The sequence below is a fragment of the Oryctolagus cuniculus genome, chromosome 11 (genome assembly GCF_051225735.1).
Source record: "Oryctolagus cuniculus isolate XC-2025 breed Fujian yellow rabbit chromosome 11, ASM5122573v1, whole genome shotgun sequence".
Classification (NCBI taxonomy): Eukaryota; Metazoa; Chordata; class Mammalia; order Lagomorpha; family Leporidae; genus Oryctolagus; species Oryctolagus cuniculus.
Window position 1 is genome coordinate 37,980,523 of NC_142877.1, and position 18,542 is coordinate 37,999,064.

At 42.4% G+C, this 18,542-nt stretch overlaps 1 protein-coding gene and 2 long non-coding RNA genes across 9 annotated transcripts in view; 1 reads left to right on the plus strand and 2 right to left on the minus strand.

Moving 5' to 3' along the window:
• LOC149123418 (uncharacterized) overlaps positions 1 to 18,542 on the minus strand; it is a 207,965-nt gene that overhangs the window by 141,633 nt on the left and 47,790 nt on the right. The gene's annotated exons all lie outside the window — the stretch shown is intronic.
• Positions 1 to 18,542, plus strand: part of SPTLC3 (serine palmitoyltransferase long chain base subunit 3) — a 159,547-nt gene that overhangs the window by 83,621 nt on the left and 57,384 nt on the right. The window contains exon 7 of the mRNA XM_002710970.6: positions 14,679 to 14,784. Within this exon, the coding sequence (XP_002711016.4) occupies positions 14,679 to 14,784 (106 nt within the window). The remainder of the gene's footprint in view (positions 1 to 14,678; positions 14,785 to 18,542) is intronic.
• LOC149123419 (uncharacterized) overlaps positions 1 to 18,542 on the minus strand; it is a 51,451-nt gene that overhangs the window by 26,456 nt on the left and 6,453 nt on the right. Inside the window, exon 3 of one of the 5 annotated variants that reach the window (XR_016215992.1) lies at positions 503 to 614. The exons of 2 other annotated variants lie outside the window; for them this stretch is intronic. This is a non-coding gene — a long non-coding RNA (uncharacterized LOC149123419). Of the gene's footprint in view, positions 1 to 502; positions 615 to 7,535; positions 7,758 to 18,542 lie in introns of those variants that run through there. 2 more of the 5 variants (XR_016215993.1, XR_016215989.1) reach the window with 2 other exon arrangements.

Below are 18,542 nucleotides of genomic sequence, written 5' to 3' on the forward strand. Positions count from 1 at the left end.
CTAACATCTTGATTGCAGCTTACCAAGTTTGCTGAGCCAGGATCACCCAGCTTCATCTCCCAAATTCCTGACCCATGAAATCTTTAAGTTAGCAAAGTTTTGTTGTTTCAGATCATTAAGTGTTGAGATAGCTACTCTGGTCAGCATTGCTAGGGTACAAGCTGGACACCCAAGTGTGGCTTCCAACTTTCTCCTCCAGGAAGTTCTAGACAGAAGATCCTGGGTGATTTTACTCAGCTACTTTATCTGCCTAGTCACTAGCTGTGTTGGTTTGCATGGCAACAGAAAACTAGATCCTGTGGACCATAGATTAGATGTGAAACAGGGTTTATCGAATGCTCTTGAATTCTTAAAACATAGTTTGCCGCCCACAAGTACCACGTGGCTAAGGAATATCAGACTCTGATCCATCATGTTAACAACTCTTCTCTTGGGGATGAGTGGGATGATGGCCTGAAGTGATTCTTTCCTTACTGGCTGAAACTGAGATATCAAGAGAAAAGCAAAATACTTGCCCACCTCACTCTCCCACAGTTCACAAAAGTGCTTCTCTTATCCACAGATACATGGAGTAGATGCCAACAACATTAACATACCATTGCTCAAACAAAATGCTGAAACAAAAGACAAACGAGTTAACAGAAATCATACAATGGGGCATTTTCTAAAGAGCCTACAAAGCAACTTTCTTTAAAAGATTCAAATAAACTGATCCAGCCATAGGCTGAATCTTTCCAGTGGTTCTGACTGCTAAGTACCCTAGGGACACAAGCAGCTCAAACTACTGCTCTTTACCCAGCCCATGGGATACTATGCAGTTGTTTGGGATGCTCTCCTTCAAATGCCAATCTCAGGACAGTTCCAGTGAAATTACACCCGGGAGAACTCATAATCACTAAACTAAGGAGAAATCAGACACCATCTGGACAGCTGTTAAACACTGATGTCAGCAGTGAGGGGCAGATGGACACTGTGTGTCTCCAGCTGTCACAGTCTGACAAGGATTCAACATCCCTTGCATAGCATGCAGGAGGAACATTGAACCTTAGCTTTAGACGACTCCAACTTAGCAAAGTGTCATTTAAAAAGATGTGAACTGTGTTCTCCAAACGTGTTGGTATCTTAGAGATGAAGAAGAAAGGCTTGAGGAGATGGTACAGATGAAAAGATATTAAAGATCTGAAACAACCAATTTTAATATTTGGTCCCAGACTGAATTGTGGAAGATGAGAAAATCCTATGAAGGGCATTACTGAGCCACTTTGCAAAACTGGAAGATGGGTGACAGGTTAGATGATGTTAGATAAGAGTAGTGTATCTATGTTAAATAAGCAGAAGTGAATAATTACCCTGTAATCCAATGGTAGACATCATGTGGCCTGTGAACTAAGAATAGTTTTTACATTTTAAAGGGTTTTGTAGAGAACAAAGAAGATTATGTCACAGAACACATAGGTAATCCTCAGAGCCTAAAAAATTACTATATGCCTTTTAATAGGAAATGTTTGCTGACCTCTGCTGTAGCGTAGCTGTATAAGGGAATATCCTTATTCTTAAGGAAGATACACTGAACTAGTTAGGGGTAAAAAACTCAATCTAGAAAAGTGGCTTGTGTGTGTGGTGTGTGTGTGTACACAGACTTATGCATACAGATACACCGACACACAAATTGATAGATACACATAAATATTGATAGATATGAATAGAATTACAAAAAAAAGGGATAAAGTGTTGGTAGACTAACCTGGTAAAATGGTGTTTGTAGTGTTCTTGTTCATGCAATTTTTCAGTGAACTGTGAAATTACAAATAAATGCTAGTTTTAAATACTTAATTCTTTACTAAAAGTATAATTTGAGTTAAATTTTGAAGCAGGAATTTAGTCTGGTAGTTAAGACACTTACATTCCATATCAGAGAATGGGGTTTGATTCCCAGTTCCCACTCCTGACTCTAGCTTCCTGATAATGCAGACATTGGCAGGCAGCATTGATGGCTCGAGTAATTGGGCCTTTGCTACTGTATGGGTGACTTGGATTAAGTCTCTGGTTCTTGGCTTTAGCCTGGGTCAGTCCTGACCACTGCAAGCATTTGGGGAGTAAACTAGCAGACAAGAGTTTCTCCCTTGTCTCTTCCCTCCCCTTTCTTCTTCCCTCCCCTCCTCTCCTCTGCTCACTTCTCCTCCTCTCTCCTCTCCTCTCCACTCCTCTCTTGTCAAATCAATAAAACTTCTTTAAAATTCTTTGAAACAAGAGTTAAATCTTCATCTTTCAATTTGACAAAAATTCTTAAAACACTCACTTACTCTTCATGCCTTCCCTTTGTATTCCTGGAAAATAGATGACATTCATTATCTCTTGTTATAATAAATGGTAGTCTTAGTTATTTTATACTAGCTTCTAGCGCTGAAAATACAGTCTGCCTGTTGCTGAGCTAATGGCCTTGTCTTATTTACTTATTTAGCTCTGTGGAAAATTCCATGAGTTAGGAGCAAGTTTACAAATGAGGAAGTTCAGGCATAGACCTTGTCCAAGATTGTACAACTACTCGTTGGTGAAGCCTGGAACTGTGTGTATAAATGCAGCTCTTCCCAATTCACTGAGAATTGTGTCTGCAAGGGTCAGGGTCTGTCATCCAATCCGTGGAAGTGTCAGGTGTGAGCTGTGGTTCCTCTTCAGCATTCTGTAGGTGATAGAAGTACACCCACCTCTGAAAAATCCCACGCTCTGTGAATGTTGTGAAACATGGCAAAGGGAATTGTAGAGACAGAGGGAACTCAGATTGCTAATCAATTAAACTTAGAGAGATTAGGTCTAGGGTAATCATAAGGGCCCTTAATTGTAAAAAAGGGAAGGAAAAAAGTGAGTGTCATAGCAATGCAAGGTGTGAAAGATTTAAAGAGCCATTGCTGGTCTTGAAGATGGAAGAGACCACATGCTTAGGTACACCAGAAGCCTCTTCTACTGGAAAAGGCAAGGGAACAGATGTTCCCCTAGGGCTTCCAGAAAGGAACACAGTGCGACCAACACTTTGACTTAGCCCATTCAGACCCATTTCAGATGTCTGACCTCCAGAACTGTATGTAGTAAATTTCTGTTGGCTTGAAGACAGTTTGTGCTAATTTCATAGAGAAGCAGGATGAAACCAACATAATCTCATCCTCAAACACCAAAAGCCTTTGTTCTTACCTGCCAACATGCTTATCACAACTTTGAAGCATGTGCATACTCTCTTCTCTATCATGTTTACATAGTAAAAACAGTCATCTGAGAGCAAATTTATTTTCAGAGTCCTCTGAATGACTTCTTGACAGGTGAGCAAAATGAGAAGGTGAAAAGTGAAAGACTAAAGTGAAGTGATCTTATGTGTGGCATTAGTTGCTGCTGTCTTTCCTGGCCTGCTATTCCCAGGATAATACTAAATCGATATATTGTGTAAAGGCGCTTTCCTCCCTAATGTACACCCACACAGATTGAAGTGATAATATGGAGATTGTTAAGGATATGCAGATGTCAAGTTGCCTTCCTATGCATGGATGACACATACAACCAGTCCAGATAGAAACTAGTAACTTGTGAGGCAGGTTCTTAAGGATGACCACCTACGCCAGAATGTTCTAGAATGTCAGGATTATGGGATTTTGTGCAACTCCAGACTTGTTCTGCTTCCTTGTTGGTCCTATGCCTTGTGTCTTATCCTTAGACATCAGTGATACTCCTCTGTTGAAGGTGAGGGTGTTCTATTTTCATGGAGTGCCAGAGGATATCCTTTGTTATTTAGGGTAACTGAAAATGATTCAGAATCCTGGGCCCTTGGATTTTAAAATTTATTATAGAAAAAATATGCCTAAGATACAGCAATACCTACTCAGATCATCATAATAAATCCTCTGTAAATAGACTTGGCTACTAACTTCAAGTTAGCTAATCACGCTCGCTCGCTCGCTCGCTCTCTCTCTCTCCCCCTTTCCCATGAGACCAAAAACTCAGAAGACTAAACAGAAGAAAAATTCTGAAAGGGAACAAACTCAGAACAGCAAAGGCTATTTCTAATAACTAAAAAATATGTACCAGCATCTTCAATCACCATAAACTAGTTCTTCCTGAATAGTAGATATAGGCAGGGACTGAGTCAGAGCTATCATTTATTCACAGATGCCCCAACACTACACTAAGCTATTCACATGCTTAGTTCATTTAATTTTACCAGCCCAAATACATCCTTCTCTTATCTTTACTTTATTAAACAGAAAACTGAAACTCAAGGCAATTAAATGACCTGCCCAAGATCACACAGATGATGAGTAGTGGAAGTAAAATTTCAAAGCCAAGTCTGTTGCTTTTGTCTTGGTTGGTTTGTCCCAGCAGCAGACTCTGAGACAAGGATTTAGGTACAAGTCACTTATTTAGGAAGTGATCCCAGGGAGCACCAGCAGGTGAACAGAGAAACGGGAAGGGGACAGCAAACTATGAAGGGCATGTTGTCAGTGGTTACCACAGTTACAACAGGATCTCAAATCTACTAGGAAATTCTGGGGGCCAGAGTAGGCACCTTGGTAGTACACCATCTGAGGGGTGAGGAAGCTGGGGTATTTGTCCCTTAATTCCCTTTTGTGATGGGTTGAGGGCTGCTCCCTATTCAGGCCAATATGCTCCCACAGACACTAAAAGGACAAAGAATGGCTTTTGTTTGCAATGAACAGCTTAGATAAGGGGAATACAGGCAGGGTAGACACAGCATTTGTTAACATTCTTAATCACTAGCTAAGTTCAGCCCCTGCTAGGATTTATGTAGCAGCCAGAAAGCTGTGGTCCCTTGTGTAAAAAAAAAATCAATCCAGAAGGTGGTGAGCAACGGTGTCCTAACCTGTTAGTACTCTGAATTTCCAGGTTGGCCTCTGCATCTTGCAGGCCAAGTATTAAAAAATATCTCTTTGCATCTTCTTAAGTGAAAACTTAAGTGCAACTTAAGTGAAATGGGCAATCTTCAGGTTACCTTGACCTCCTGGGCGCTACATAAGAGATTCTTAAGCCATTTCATAGCCTAAGCTAAGGAGTCAGTTCCAACACAACCCAGCAAGTTTGCTCTCCACTGTGATTCAGGCACACTAGGAGAATGTGGGCAGCAGCCTGCCCTTGAGTGCCTTTGGTAGCCACATCTTCTGAGCTGAGTGTATTAACACCTTAGCATTCCAGGATCTCAAACTCTAGGTAGATTTTTAACTTTCTGGAAAGGTCAAAATCTTTTAGAGATTTGTAGAAATCAACACTAAGTTGATTTCTTAACACTTAGATTTCTTCTAAGTGTTGAATAAAAAAGGGAGAGAATGATCCAACATGGGAAGTGAGATACACAGCAGACCCATAGAATGGCAGATGTCCTAAACAGCACTCTGGCCTCAGAATCAGCCCTTAAGGCATGTAGATCCGGCTGAAAAGCCCATGAGACTATTTCAGACATGGAAAGCCAAGACACTCTGCGGGGAAAAAAAAAAAAACCTAAATGAAAGATCTCTATGTGTGAGATCCCAGTGGAAAGAACGGGTCATCAAAGAAGGAGGTACCTTTCTCTGAAGGGAGGAGAGAACTTCCACTTTGACCATGGCCTTGTCTAAATATGATCAGAGTCAGTGAACTCAGGGGGCTTCCATAGCCTTGGCAGCTCATGACAAGAGCCTAGGTTGATTACTGAGGCCATAAACAAGAGTGTCAATTTGTTAAGTCAACAACAGGAGTCACTGTGCACTTCCTCCTCATGTAGGATCTTTGTCCTTAGTGTGCTGTACATTGAGATTTAATGCTATAACTAGTACTCAAACAGTATTTTTCACTTGATGTTTCTGTGTGGGAGCAAACTGTTGAAATCTTTACTTAATGTATGCTAAACTGATCTTCTGTATATAAAGAGAATCGAAAATGAAAAAAAAAATAAAAGAGAAAGCTGAAAAAAAAAAAGAAATCAACACTAAGTCTATCCCTGAATCTACCCACATTACCAGCATATGATATAGACACTAGGACAATCTTTCTCAAACTTTAACATGCACAGGAGACATCTGCAAGGTCTTTGTTAAGAGACAGGCTCATTCAGCGGATCTGGGGAGAGGCCTGGGAGTCTGCATTCTCACAAGCTCATGCTTATGTACAGGAAAGGCTTAAGCAATCTCCATCCTCAAGTGATCACAAAGGGTGTCCTCAAGCCTTGAAGAGAAGTGTTGAAGAGAAGTCTCTCCAGCTAAGAGGGTTGCCTTACGGTCAAGGGTCCAGGTAGACCAAGAATTTGGAGTGGGTTAAAAAGGAAAGCAGAGAGGGAGAACCAAAACTCTACCTAGCAGCAATTAAAGGCCACAAGGAGGAGAAACAAAGAGTCCAGTGTTTGCTGGAAAACGCTGAGCACCAGCTTGTCTGCAGAATGAGGGCTCAGAAGTTATTTGGAAGGTCACCCTAAAACATCAGACTATTTCACAAGCCATGGCCATTAAATCTGAAGCTACTACTTGAGTCCCTAAACTAGTCCCTAATCACCGTTTAATAAATACAGCGATTGCACCCCTGTCTTTTTACGATAGCAAACAATATTGAGCCTTTGCCATAATGAGCCTTTTACACGTATCATCGCTTTTTAGCCTCCCAAGAATGCAACAGGCACCTGCTATTAACATCCCCTTAAAACATATAGAAAAATAGAGGCACAAAGTAATGAAGTGACCTTCTTAGAGACACAGAGCTAGTCAGAGGCGCAGTGGGAACTTCAACCTATGAAGTTGCACCCTGAAGACGCTGCTTTTCAGCATGAGGCAGTTTTTCCTCCATTCCTGGCCTTTTTTTTACCCTCTGCTTGCCCCTGAATGGTAGAATGCTGCATGCTATGGTTAGTAGCCCGTCTCCTGTGCATCTCTCCCTAGACCAGAGCACTCTGGGTTAGGATATACAGCCAGCATCCCCCTTGCTGGGACTCTGACTACTGGGCTCCCATATTTTTCCTACACCACATTCACTCCCGGGATCCTACCTTAGTCCTCTGTCTACTCCCTCATGCCTCTCTGAGGGTCAGAGCCCTATATGCAGCACTGGACCCAAAGTCTGCATGTATGGGACACTCTGTACACATGTTCTAGGCTCTTTGATTCATCTCATGTCCTGAAGTATGACTGTCCCCCCGACCACAGAGTAAGCAAGCCCTGCCCCCAATACCTGCCTCACCCCTACACCCAGCCCAGGTCATCTGATTCCCACTGGTTTTTGCACTTTTCCAAGAGGATCACCTTGCTTCTTTGACTGACCAAAAACCATGTAACACCTGTCTATATACTCACATTTCCAGGCCCATCAAGAAAATCTGAAGCAAAGTATTTTCCCAATCTATTCTAGAAAACTTAAAGCCTCCAAATGTTCAGTGCGAAACAAATCCCATGATCTTTTACAGAAGAGACTCCATAAATGTGACTTTCAGAAAAATATTGGCCTTCCTTGCCAAGGTGGACCATTATGGTTTTGTTTTCCCCTACAGGAGAGAGCAGTCTTCACCACCATCTTAAAAATAAGAATAATTCTTTTATTGTGATTCACAGTTATTTGAATAATTAGTACTTAATATTTCACATTGAGACGGAATTTTGAAGGGTGAAACTTGGTATCTCTGAAGGAACAAAACAAATGGAGATAAAGGCTGTGAGCCAGGGCCGAGAAACAGCAAAGCACAGCATTCATTCATCATTTGTCCGTCTTTTCATTGATGAGCTGGGACATCTGTTGAGTGCCTACCATGGAAAGATATGGGAAAACATTTTCATTGAGCAACCTGTGGAGTAGGGAACAAGAGAGTGTCTCTAATGTAGAGTTTCAGGGACAGGCCTTTGGCCTAGTTGTTGACACCCGCTTCCCACATCACAGGACCTGGCTTCAGTAACTGGCTCTGGCTACCATTTCTAATTTCTTGCTAAGGCAGACCCTAGGAGGCAGCAGTCATGGCTGAATTCATTCATTCCTGCCACCCACCCATGTGGGAGAACTGGATTATATTCTGGCTCCCAGCCAGCCCCAGCTTTAGTGGGCATTTGAGGCGTGAACAAGCGGATGGGCGTACTCTCACTCTCCCACTTTCGCTGTTGTCTCTCATAAATGAAAATGCTAAATGTTTTTAAAGCTAACAACTAAACACAGTTGCAGGTAGGTTCTGCAAATCCTTTAACAAACTACTAACAACACTAGGAAGCAAATGGAAAGTGGAGACTCTAGTTCCAGCCCCAACTTCCTTGGGTCCCTGGATCCAGAGGGGAGGGAGGACACTGAGAAACAGGCAATGAGGGACGATCTCCACTGAACCCAGGCCTTCAGAGGAAGCCCAGTGTCACAAGAGAAGAAGAAGGGGGAAGCCAGGGTAGAAGCATCAGTGTTGTCACTCTCCAGTAAGATAACAGCTGAACCAAGTGTCTGGTTCTTATCTTAAGGAAAACACTCTTTGAACTACACCCAATCTACGCTTCTGAGAACATTCTGGCTCCCTTGTTTCCTCACGCCCTCTTTTCACAAGATCCTATCTATGGCTTTCTCAGACCCAGAAGATATGCTGACACCATCAGGGCTTTGAATTTAAGGACTAAGGCATATATGTCACCTAAACCTGACTGTTGTTTTTGACCCATGGTCGGATCATAATGAGTATTTAGTAATTCAAGGACCCAGGTAACCATGCCTATGGCAACAAGGACTGCTTTGCACCAGCCACCAGGATGTGCCCCAGTGTGCTTTCATATTTTTTTTCTTTCTTTAAAGATTTATTTGAAAGAGTTACACAGAGAGAGGGAATGACAGAGAAATAGAGAGAGGTCTTTCATCTGCTGGTTCACTTCCCAAATGGCCACAATAGCCAGGGCTGGACCAAGCCAAAGCCAGGAGCCAGGAATCCCATCTGGGTCTCCACCATGGGTGGCAGAGGTCCAAGTACTTGGGCCATCTTCTGCTTTCTCAGGCATATTAGCAGAGAGCCAGAACTTGAACCAGCCTTCCAATGTGCAACTCCAGCATCGCAGGCTTAATTTACTGCACTGCAATGCCACACTTCCAATCTTAACAGCTAAACAGTCCATTTCTATTCCCCTCCTTGGTGAGTCAGACTTTGTAGTAAACAACATCTAAGGCATTGTTGATGCTCAGATGTGTGCTGATTACAAATGCATAGTATGTCATTTGTGCTTTGCAATAACATTAGACAATAGCACGGTGTGTGTGCATGCACCTGTGTGAACCCTGATGGCGACAGTCTATCCTTTTAATTTCCATGCCTCAGAGTTTTTTTTACAAACCAACATGAATGGATTCTGGGGAGGGGGGCATTTGTTTTGTTTTGAATAAACTTCAAGCATTAGTGTGCTCATCTGAAAAAAATAAAATCTAATCATTCTTTCCTACTTCTCGGAGGTGCCATGAAGATTCACATAATGTGAGTGTAAGTGCTTTAATAAGCATTACTATTAAGAAACCCTTTGCAGGCCGGCGCCGCGGCTCACTAGGCTAATCCTCCGCCTAGCGGCGCTGGCACACCGGGTTCTAGTCCCGGTTGGGGGCACCGGATTCTGTCCCGGTTGCCCCTCTTCCAGGCCAAACCTCTGCTGTGGCCAGGGAGTGCAGTGGAGGATGGCCCAGGTGCTTGGGCCCTGCACCCCATGGGAGACCAGGAAAAGCACCTGGCTCCTGGCTCCTGCCATCGGATCAGCGCAGTGCACCGGCCGCAGCGCGCTAGCCGCGGCGGCCATTGGAGGGTGAACCAACGGCAAAAGGAAGACCTTTCTCTGTGTCTCTCTCTCTCACTGTCCACTCTGCCTGTCAAAAAAAAAAAAAAAAAAAAAAAAAAAAAAAAAAAAAAAGAAACCCTTTGCAGATGTTAGCATGTGGCTTGCTGTAACAGTAGCACCCCACACAGCCCAAAAACCATGCATCACAATCCCTTGGATCTTCGGGTTTAAAACCTACAGACTGAGCCTAACAGAGCAAGAATCAGAGAACCAGAGGGAAAACTTCCAGAGGCTCTTACACGTTCGGAACCCACGCTGAGAGAAGCCATCCCTTCCCCCTCCCCCACCCCCACCCTCACCCCCGTCTGGCTTCTGTGATTGCAAAAGGTCAGTGAGTTCATCCCTCGCAGCAGGGGAAAAAGGCTGATTGATTTTTCCCTCTGCCTAGGGATCACAGTGTGTGAACACTGGGGTTTTGTGAAGTCCAGGTACAGCCTCTGAGGCTGTCCAGGCAGGTTGATCACAATGACGTCCTACCTAGGAAGCTCCCCGGATTCCTTTTGTTTTCGTCAGCATCATGCATAAAACACGTCAGATCCCTGTCCAGGCTTGATTTCATGGCCTGCTTGGTCATTAAAAGAATGGAAGGAAACTTGTCTTTACATTAGAGGTGTCCCTTTTATGACGAATCTAAGACTAACCCTGTAGGGAAGATGCAAAATCAGTACAATACCCTCTGGATTCGTAGCTTTTTTCAAAATCGTAGAAAATTTATTTTGAAATGATTGCTAATTTAGCTCAGTAGGGGCTGGCTTTAGTTAGGATGGGATTGAGGTCACATTCATCTGTGTCATTTCTGTGCAGGAATATAGAAATCCCAGGTTCCAGACATTCATGAAACAGGAATACTTATATTCATCTTTATTCCATTTCCAGAGGCTAATAACTGGTAGTAGAGTATAGAAAAGGCTGATGAATTCTCCCCATGACATGATTCCCTTCAATATTTTAGAAACTCAGGCCAGAGGAAAAATTAAGACAAGATACCAATGCAAGGGTTTTATTGCACCTGAAACTTCCCACAGAAGAAAGCAGCCTTTTTGTTTCCCTGGCTGCCACCTGGTGGTTAATGTTGGGATGTCCCTAAAACATGCTCCTGGGAACATCAGATATCACTGTTAAAGAACATTATTTCAGACAGGAGCCAATTTTCCTCTAAACTAATGATTATTTATGCCAAAAGGTGACATTCCCTTTCCTACTGTCTACTGTACATTCTTTGCCCATGAAAATAAGATGGATTTGGTTATTCATGATGTAGAAATAATACTGTGCACTTGGACAAAAATAAGGAAGATATGGTCCCTGCCTTCTGTGGAGGAGAGATATGAAAGCAAATAATGAGCAATGTGAATATTGCTTAAGGATGAGTCGATGGGGGGATGGGGATGAGAAATCCTGTGATTTGTGCTGCACTATGGACCAGAGTCTGAGTTGAAGCTTGAGTGAGTGATGAGAGAGCTCCCCAGACAGACAAGTGGAAACAGCACGCAGGAGAGTTGCATTGTGGATCAAAGGGAAACTATGTCAGAAATACAGGTACAGAGGCTACATCATGAAGGGCCTTTTGAGGGTGTAGTAGGTAACTAATTTTGTGACACAGAACTGCAAAACCTCAGTAGCATGTAACAACCAACACTTGTTTCCCACTGTGACTCCAGGTGGGCTGGGTAGGTGTCTTATGTGTGTCTCTCTTCCTCTTCAGGGTCATCCTGGCACTAGGGGGCTAGCCTGGGCATGTTTTTTCATGTCACTTGGAGAAACACAAGAAAAAAAAAATAGAAATATGTAAGATCCTTTCTGACCTAGGTGTGGAAATAGCAAAATGGCTCTTCTTTGCATTTTATTAGCCAAAGCAAGTCACTTGGCTGAACTCAAGTCAAGGGGCAGGGAAAGGCCCTCCACCTGTTCACTGGGAAGGGCTGTAAAGTCCCATAGGAAAGGACTCAAATGGGAGGCAGTCTGCAAAGTGGAGGCAGTGATATGATCTGCCACAAGTTTCATCTTGGAAATGTTGAGACTGAGAACCTGTGAACTAGTCTAAAAGGTAGTTGAAAAATCATGATGTAGCTGCCAGCACTGTGGCGTAGCAGGTAAAACCGCCTACATATGCAGCACCAGCATCCTATATGGCCACCAGTTCAAGACCCTGGCTACTCAACTTCCTATCCAGCTCCCTATTAATGTGCCTGGGAAAGCAGCAGAAGATAGCCCAAATGTTTGGGCCCCTGCACCCACAGGGGAGACCCAGAAGAAGCTCCTGGCTCCTAGCTTTGGCCTGGACCACCCTAGCTGTTATGGACATTTGAGGAGTGAACCAGTAGATGAGAGCATGCTCTGTTGTCTGTCTCTAAGATTCATCCATTTATTTGAAAGTCAAAATTAGAGAGAGAGAGAGAGAATCTTCCATCTGCTGGTTCACTCCCCAAATGGCTGCAACAGCCAGAGATAGGCCAGGCTGAAGTTAGGAGCTTCATCTGGGTCTCCTGTGTAGGTGCTGAGGCCCAAGGATTTGGGCCATGCTTAACTGCTTTCTCAGGCCCATTACCACTGGATTGGAAGCAGAGTAGCCAAGACTTGAACCTGTGCCCATATGGGATACTGGTGCCGCAGATGGCAGCTTAACCCACTGCCCCACAGTGCTGCCCTTGTCTCTCTGTCTTTTAAATAAAAGAAAAAGGAAAAAGAGAGCAGGAGAGAGATGAAATAAAATGAATATCAACCATCTCTTCCATTTCTTTCACAGGTCCCATATTATCATGGTGAAATTGATTAATTCCACATCTAAACTGACCTATCATCTTAAAAGTTAATCTCTGGCTAATAAACAAAGAAAAATGACACTTTTTGGATCTGTTGGTTCGCATATCATGCTGGGCTTTATTGGTAGCATTCTAAAATGGGCCTATTTCTAGTACACAGGCCTTGCATGTTTGAATCAGAACTATTCCTTCACTTCTTCCTTATGTATACCTTAAGTCTTCATAAGCAGGTCCAAGAATATCAAGGAGTGTAATATCACTAGTCCTGGTATTTCCAAGAGAGATCTCTAGAACACATCACCCCTATTTGTATGTTACATCCTTCTTCTGAATGTCAGGACTCAAAATGCAGTCACCAATGGATGGATTCTGGGGAGCTTAGAAGGCAGGATGCTAACAAGGGGTCTGTTGGCAAGCAGGCTTTGATCTTGCACTACTAATTGTAGTGATATCATACCCGACTCCAGTGCATAGGAAGGCAACTATATTTGGATGTGGGTTGCTCAAATGTACTTGGTCAGTTAAACACACACACACACACACACACACACACAAATACATCTACACTTTTATTTCAAGGAAATACCTTTTGGCTTCATTGAGGTTGTGGCTGTGTTGCAATGGGGAAAAGTTAATAGATTCATGAATGCATTTACCCAGCTTTGGGGAATGCCCTACAATGGATCCAACTACAGACTGGGGACTAGAAGACAAAGCTGAGGGGCTCTACATGGAGACCAAGAACCTCAGCTAATTGGAACCTAGACCAGTGAATGGTAAATCAGTGAACACTGGTTTCCTGAGAGCTTTGTCTACAGTGGTCAAAAACCACTGTCAACTGTATGGCTTCCATATTATGTTTGCTAGATTCCTCCTCTGGTGAGCAGTTAGCATGGTATCTTTATCTCCTAGTGAACATTATATATCAACCAGGCTAGAAGTTCAGTAGCATCTCCCTCTTTTTAAAATTAAGATTGGATGGTAGGCCTGAACTACTTCTCAAAGAAGAGAAAACCTAGAAGTGCAAATAAATATAGCAAATCAAAAAAGCATGCATCTAAAACCTCTGCCATTTCTCTCCTTCCCCTTCCCTCTCTCTCTCCCTAGACTTTAAAAGCTAAAAACAAAATTAAAACACAGCCTGCCATTAACCATCAGACAGCTGGGTTGATAGGTAAACCCTTCCAAAGGATCTCTACACGGAGAGATCCAAAGGATCTCTCAGCGACGACCAGACATCTACCTCTGATTGTAGATAAAGAAAATGTCACTAGTAACCATACTTGAGACTCTCTGCCAGACGGTCCTCCTCCCTTTCTCAACATCATCATGGAGGTTGCGGAGGACAATGGCTGTCACACAAGGTAGTGAATGGTAGTGATTACAAGGACTTAAATCCTGACTCAGCCACTTGGGATCACAGACCTTGGCTGGTTTACCAAATCTATGCATCTATTTCCTGAAACATAAAACAGAGATAGCACTAATACCTCCTCCAGAGGGTTCTTTTGAGGATTAAATGAAGTACGACAAAAAAAAAAAAAAAAAAAGGAAGAGGGTCCTGCACGTAGATGAGGCACCTGATGCACAATGATTGTGAGCTACTGTTATTGTTTCCAGGAATCTTTACATATTTTGCATGAGAATACTAACTGCCCCATTGCCTTCAAGTTTTAAAATATCTGAAGTTGGGGGATGTCAAAAATCAAATCCCAAAGTATAGAAGATGAGATGCCTGGTAGCAATGCTGCTGTTCTCTGAAACCCCAGCTAACCTCTAACAGTTAATTCTATCTCCAAGAGTTCATATCAACCTGACAGTAACACTTCAACCTAACACACGCATATCATGCAAAATTTAAATCTTTCAAGGAGGAGAAGCAAGCCTTGTAAGAGCTTAGGAAATCATCCACCTCCAGTGAGAGCTTGCTCTTCCTACTTGTACAAACCCAACTACTCATCTTGTCAGAGTCAAGTTTTACTAAAAATTAGACTGTTCTCTCTTCTCAGTATTCTGATTCTTTGCTCTCTAAAAGTTCCAGTCTGAGCATGAGCCTAAAAAATCTGATGCTTCCTCAAGAAAGAAATGACTTGTGACTCAATTTCTTTTCTGCTATTATTTAAAGACATGCAAAGCCTGGAAAAGCTCCTGAGAGATGCTATCATTTATGGCCAGCCTCGAACCCGCAGAGCTTGGAAAAAGATTCTCATTCTGGTTGAGGGCATCTACAGGTATGTAAATAACTAGCAACATGTTAGCATACACCAGCTGACCAGTGGGGAAAAGATGACCTTTCCTAGCTAAATGGATTACATATGGATATTACACAGGGACCTGAGACAGAGCTACCAACAGAAGCTATCAGGCTTCGGATCACCTGTCTTTTTGACAACATTATACATGCGATACACTGGAGATTGACATGCTGATGAAGCATTCCTCAAAAATGTTCTCACAAGATATTGCTGCCCTGTGTTGATTCTTTCCCTTACTCTCAGATTCCCCAGAGTTTCAAAGGCCTTTTGCAGTTGGGTTATGCAATATCATGATGCTCCTTGTTTTTATGTATGTAGTACATGTTTCCCTGGGTGACCCAGATACACTAATTGGACAGTAGAGCCAATGGCCAACTGCTTACTGAATTTTGGCCAATGATTGGCCTCAGAATACCAAAGGCCCGCCTGATTTCCTCAAAGGAGGACTGACCTGAAGGGCAGTTCTTGTTCCAGAGTTGGAGGTATGGGAGTGGGATGATTTGAGCATCCAAAGGTGAATGCTTAGCTTCAAGTTTTCCCATCCCTTTTATGCTGAGCAGACAAAACATCCACTAAACCATTCAGATTGATGTTTTCATACTGTAGATTGAGCTTGAATTTATTTCATTCTATGTCTGAATCTATTACCATTACCATGGACATTTCTCCTGTTGGTTATCCTAATCCAGATATGTACCTCCGTTCCTTTTAGAGAAAAAAATGAATTCCTTGAAATTTAAAATAAGTCTAGTATAATTTTTTATTTTAATTTTACAATTTACTGCTCCATAATGGCTGGTGTTTTGCATGCTCCCAGCGCTATGAAGTAGTTCTGAAGTTTGCATTTGAAATTCCTAGTAGTCCATTTTCCATATTATTTATCAGTTCCCCCTGAGGCCTGGCTGGGGATCACGACCTGGTGATGAGGTCTTTGAGACCACTCTATACCAGGGGCTTCAATTGGGATGATTTTGTCTGTACACTCACCCCAGGCACATTTGGCAATGATCAGTTGCCACATCTGTGGTAGGGAACTGTTGGCATTGAGCACAGAGAGGGCAGGGATGCCACTATTGATCCTACAGTGCCCAAGAAAGCCCCACCCTCCCCTGCAAAAAAGAATTATCTAGCTCAAATTAGCCGATGTCAACCAACCCTGCTCTGGAATAATTAAGTACTCATTGGCCCTAAACTTGCTGCTTTGGGGAAATAATTTCATACTGAACCTGTATCACCATAACCTCAAGCGTAAATCATTCTCCCTGTGTGTTCTGTGCCAGCTGCCAGCCTGGATGGGGAGCCAAGAGACCTTATCTAAACTCCTGTCTTTCAGGCTTGGACTAGTGGAAGGACAGATGGGCTGAAGGAGAGCAGACTGGCATCTCCTTTAACCAGAGTAAACAGAACCCAATTGCAAATAAACAGAACTTGACTCCACTGAAGGAAAGTTACATTTTAAGCACTTTGATCATGGCTGAAATTAAGTGGACCACCAGCATCTTACTGTCAAATATTCCCACCAGTTTCATAGAGAAACCAGGAGTTGTTACTCTGGGTCTGTGTTCTACCATGATGTCAGGACAGGAGAGCTAGGTGGAGATTTCCAGTTCTAAGCCCTCATGGCATCCACCTACAATTTATGTTGCACTAGAAATGGTGACTGCTCAGGCATCTTTTGGCAAATCACAAACAACCCTAAAGCATAAGCAATGATTTATTATTTCCTATGCTACCATGGGTTGTCTGGACCCACTTGGCAGTTGCTCTGCATGGTATTGGTTAGAGGTCATTCATGGGACTGAGAGTTTGGCTAACACTGGAGGAGTCCGTGGCCTCACTCCTACATCTGGCTTCTGATACTGGCTGTTGACTGGGGTGCCTTGTTCTCTTCTACATAGCTTTCTGTAGATAGTGTCTCTTCTCATTCAGTAGTCTAGCCGGAGCTTCCTTACAACATAGAGAACAAAAGCAGCAGCTGGCAGTGTTTTAAGGGTTAGGCCTTAAAGAGATGCTAGGCACAGCGTCACTTCTGTTGGGCCCTGTTGGCTAAAACACATCATGGAGCCAGCCCAGACTCAAGGGCAGGTGAAATAAACTCACCTTTTGATGGGAGGATCAGTTTGTGTATGGGAAGATTTCAGGAAGTTATCTCTGGAGGAGGCAAACTACAACAGCATCTCCAGCAACCTGGCATCTATGTAGAGTAAAATCTGTACTGTTCACAAACTTCCCTCATTAAGAGGTTCTTTTTGTCTCACCCGCAAGTATTCTTGCCTTTAAATGAGATCAAGACCCAGAGGCCTCGTTGACAGATAGGAGTCAGTGTACTGCTTCAACAGACCTTGATAGGTCTTAAGGCCTTGGTTTCCTAGTCTATAAAATAAAGCTAGCCTGGTGAAGGGTTACAGGGCCCTGAAATGCAAAGGAAAAGCCTTCAGAGGAGTGTTATAATTTTCAGCTATCACCAAAGGATGAAATTATTTCTCAGAGAATTTTCCAAAGGGTTAGGAATGTGAAATTTGTAATTCACAAATGCACTTCCACTTTTTTGAGGTGCATCATGGACAACACACCTTGTAGATACCTACCCAAAGTTTCCCTCAAATTTTAACTTCAGATGTTTTTTCTCTGCTTGTGATCTGCAATCAAATGCAAAGCACTTTTCACCACCAACAGCCTGCATACATCAATTATTTTCGTAACTCCAAAAGAGAGCCGTCAGACAAATTGGAACATTTTAGGCATGGCTATAAACAGAAAAGTCTAGATACCAAGACCAAAAAAATGGAAAACTCCAAAAAATAATAAGATTAAAAATGTCACCATCCATAGCTATTATTATTTTTACATAGAATATAGAGGAGACAGAATTCGGAAGAAGACCTGGGATTTGAGCTTTAATCCTAGTGTCTCTGAGTAGTCTGTGTACCCTTCATACATGCTTCAAAAATATGGAAAATTGGATTAACCCTTGTTTGTTTTTTGCAAAAAAATTAAATCTTTGACTACAAGGGATACTCAAAAAGTTCATGGAAATTGCATATTATAAAATAATGATGCACGGATTTAAAAAATGTTTGAACTAAAATAAACTTATCTTTTAGTTCCATTTTCCATGGACTTTTAAAGTTTCCTCATCCATTTGTAAATATTAATGAAGTCATATAAACTGGTACTTAATAGAGGTCCAGTCCATAAAAAGCCCACACTGAAGGCCATCATCTTCCTCATTACATTTATTTTTAGTTGAGGAAGTTGCAACATGGAAAACAATAAGCCATGTGTATAACAAGGCTATTTGTTCTTCACCTACCCAAGGGACAGTGTCAGAGGAAAGAACTCACATGGACCATACGTCTACTCCTTACTAAACATTTCATGTGTGAATCTTGAGTGAATCTCCCAGTACCCTTGAAATTATTGTGAAGATGGAAAAATGGAGGCCCAGATAACACGTAACACATAACTGAGATGAAGCAGATCTGGGCTTAAAATCAAGTGTTGGTACAAAGGCTCAGTGTATAGAAGAGTCAGCCCATCTGACCTTATCCAGGGACATAAACGTGGAACATGCAAGATCATCAGTTTGACTTTTACTATTAACCTATCTGGGTCTAGTGTCTTCTTCATCTATGAAATAGGGACACTGAAATTTGAAGCCTAAAGTTCCATGAACTCATGATTTTTCTTTTTATTTAAAAGTGAAATAGCATTATTTTAGTGTCCTAATCTGT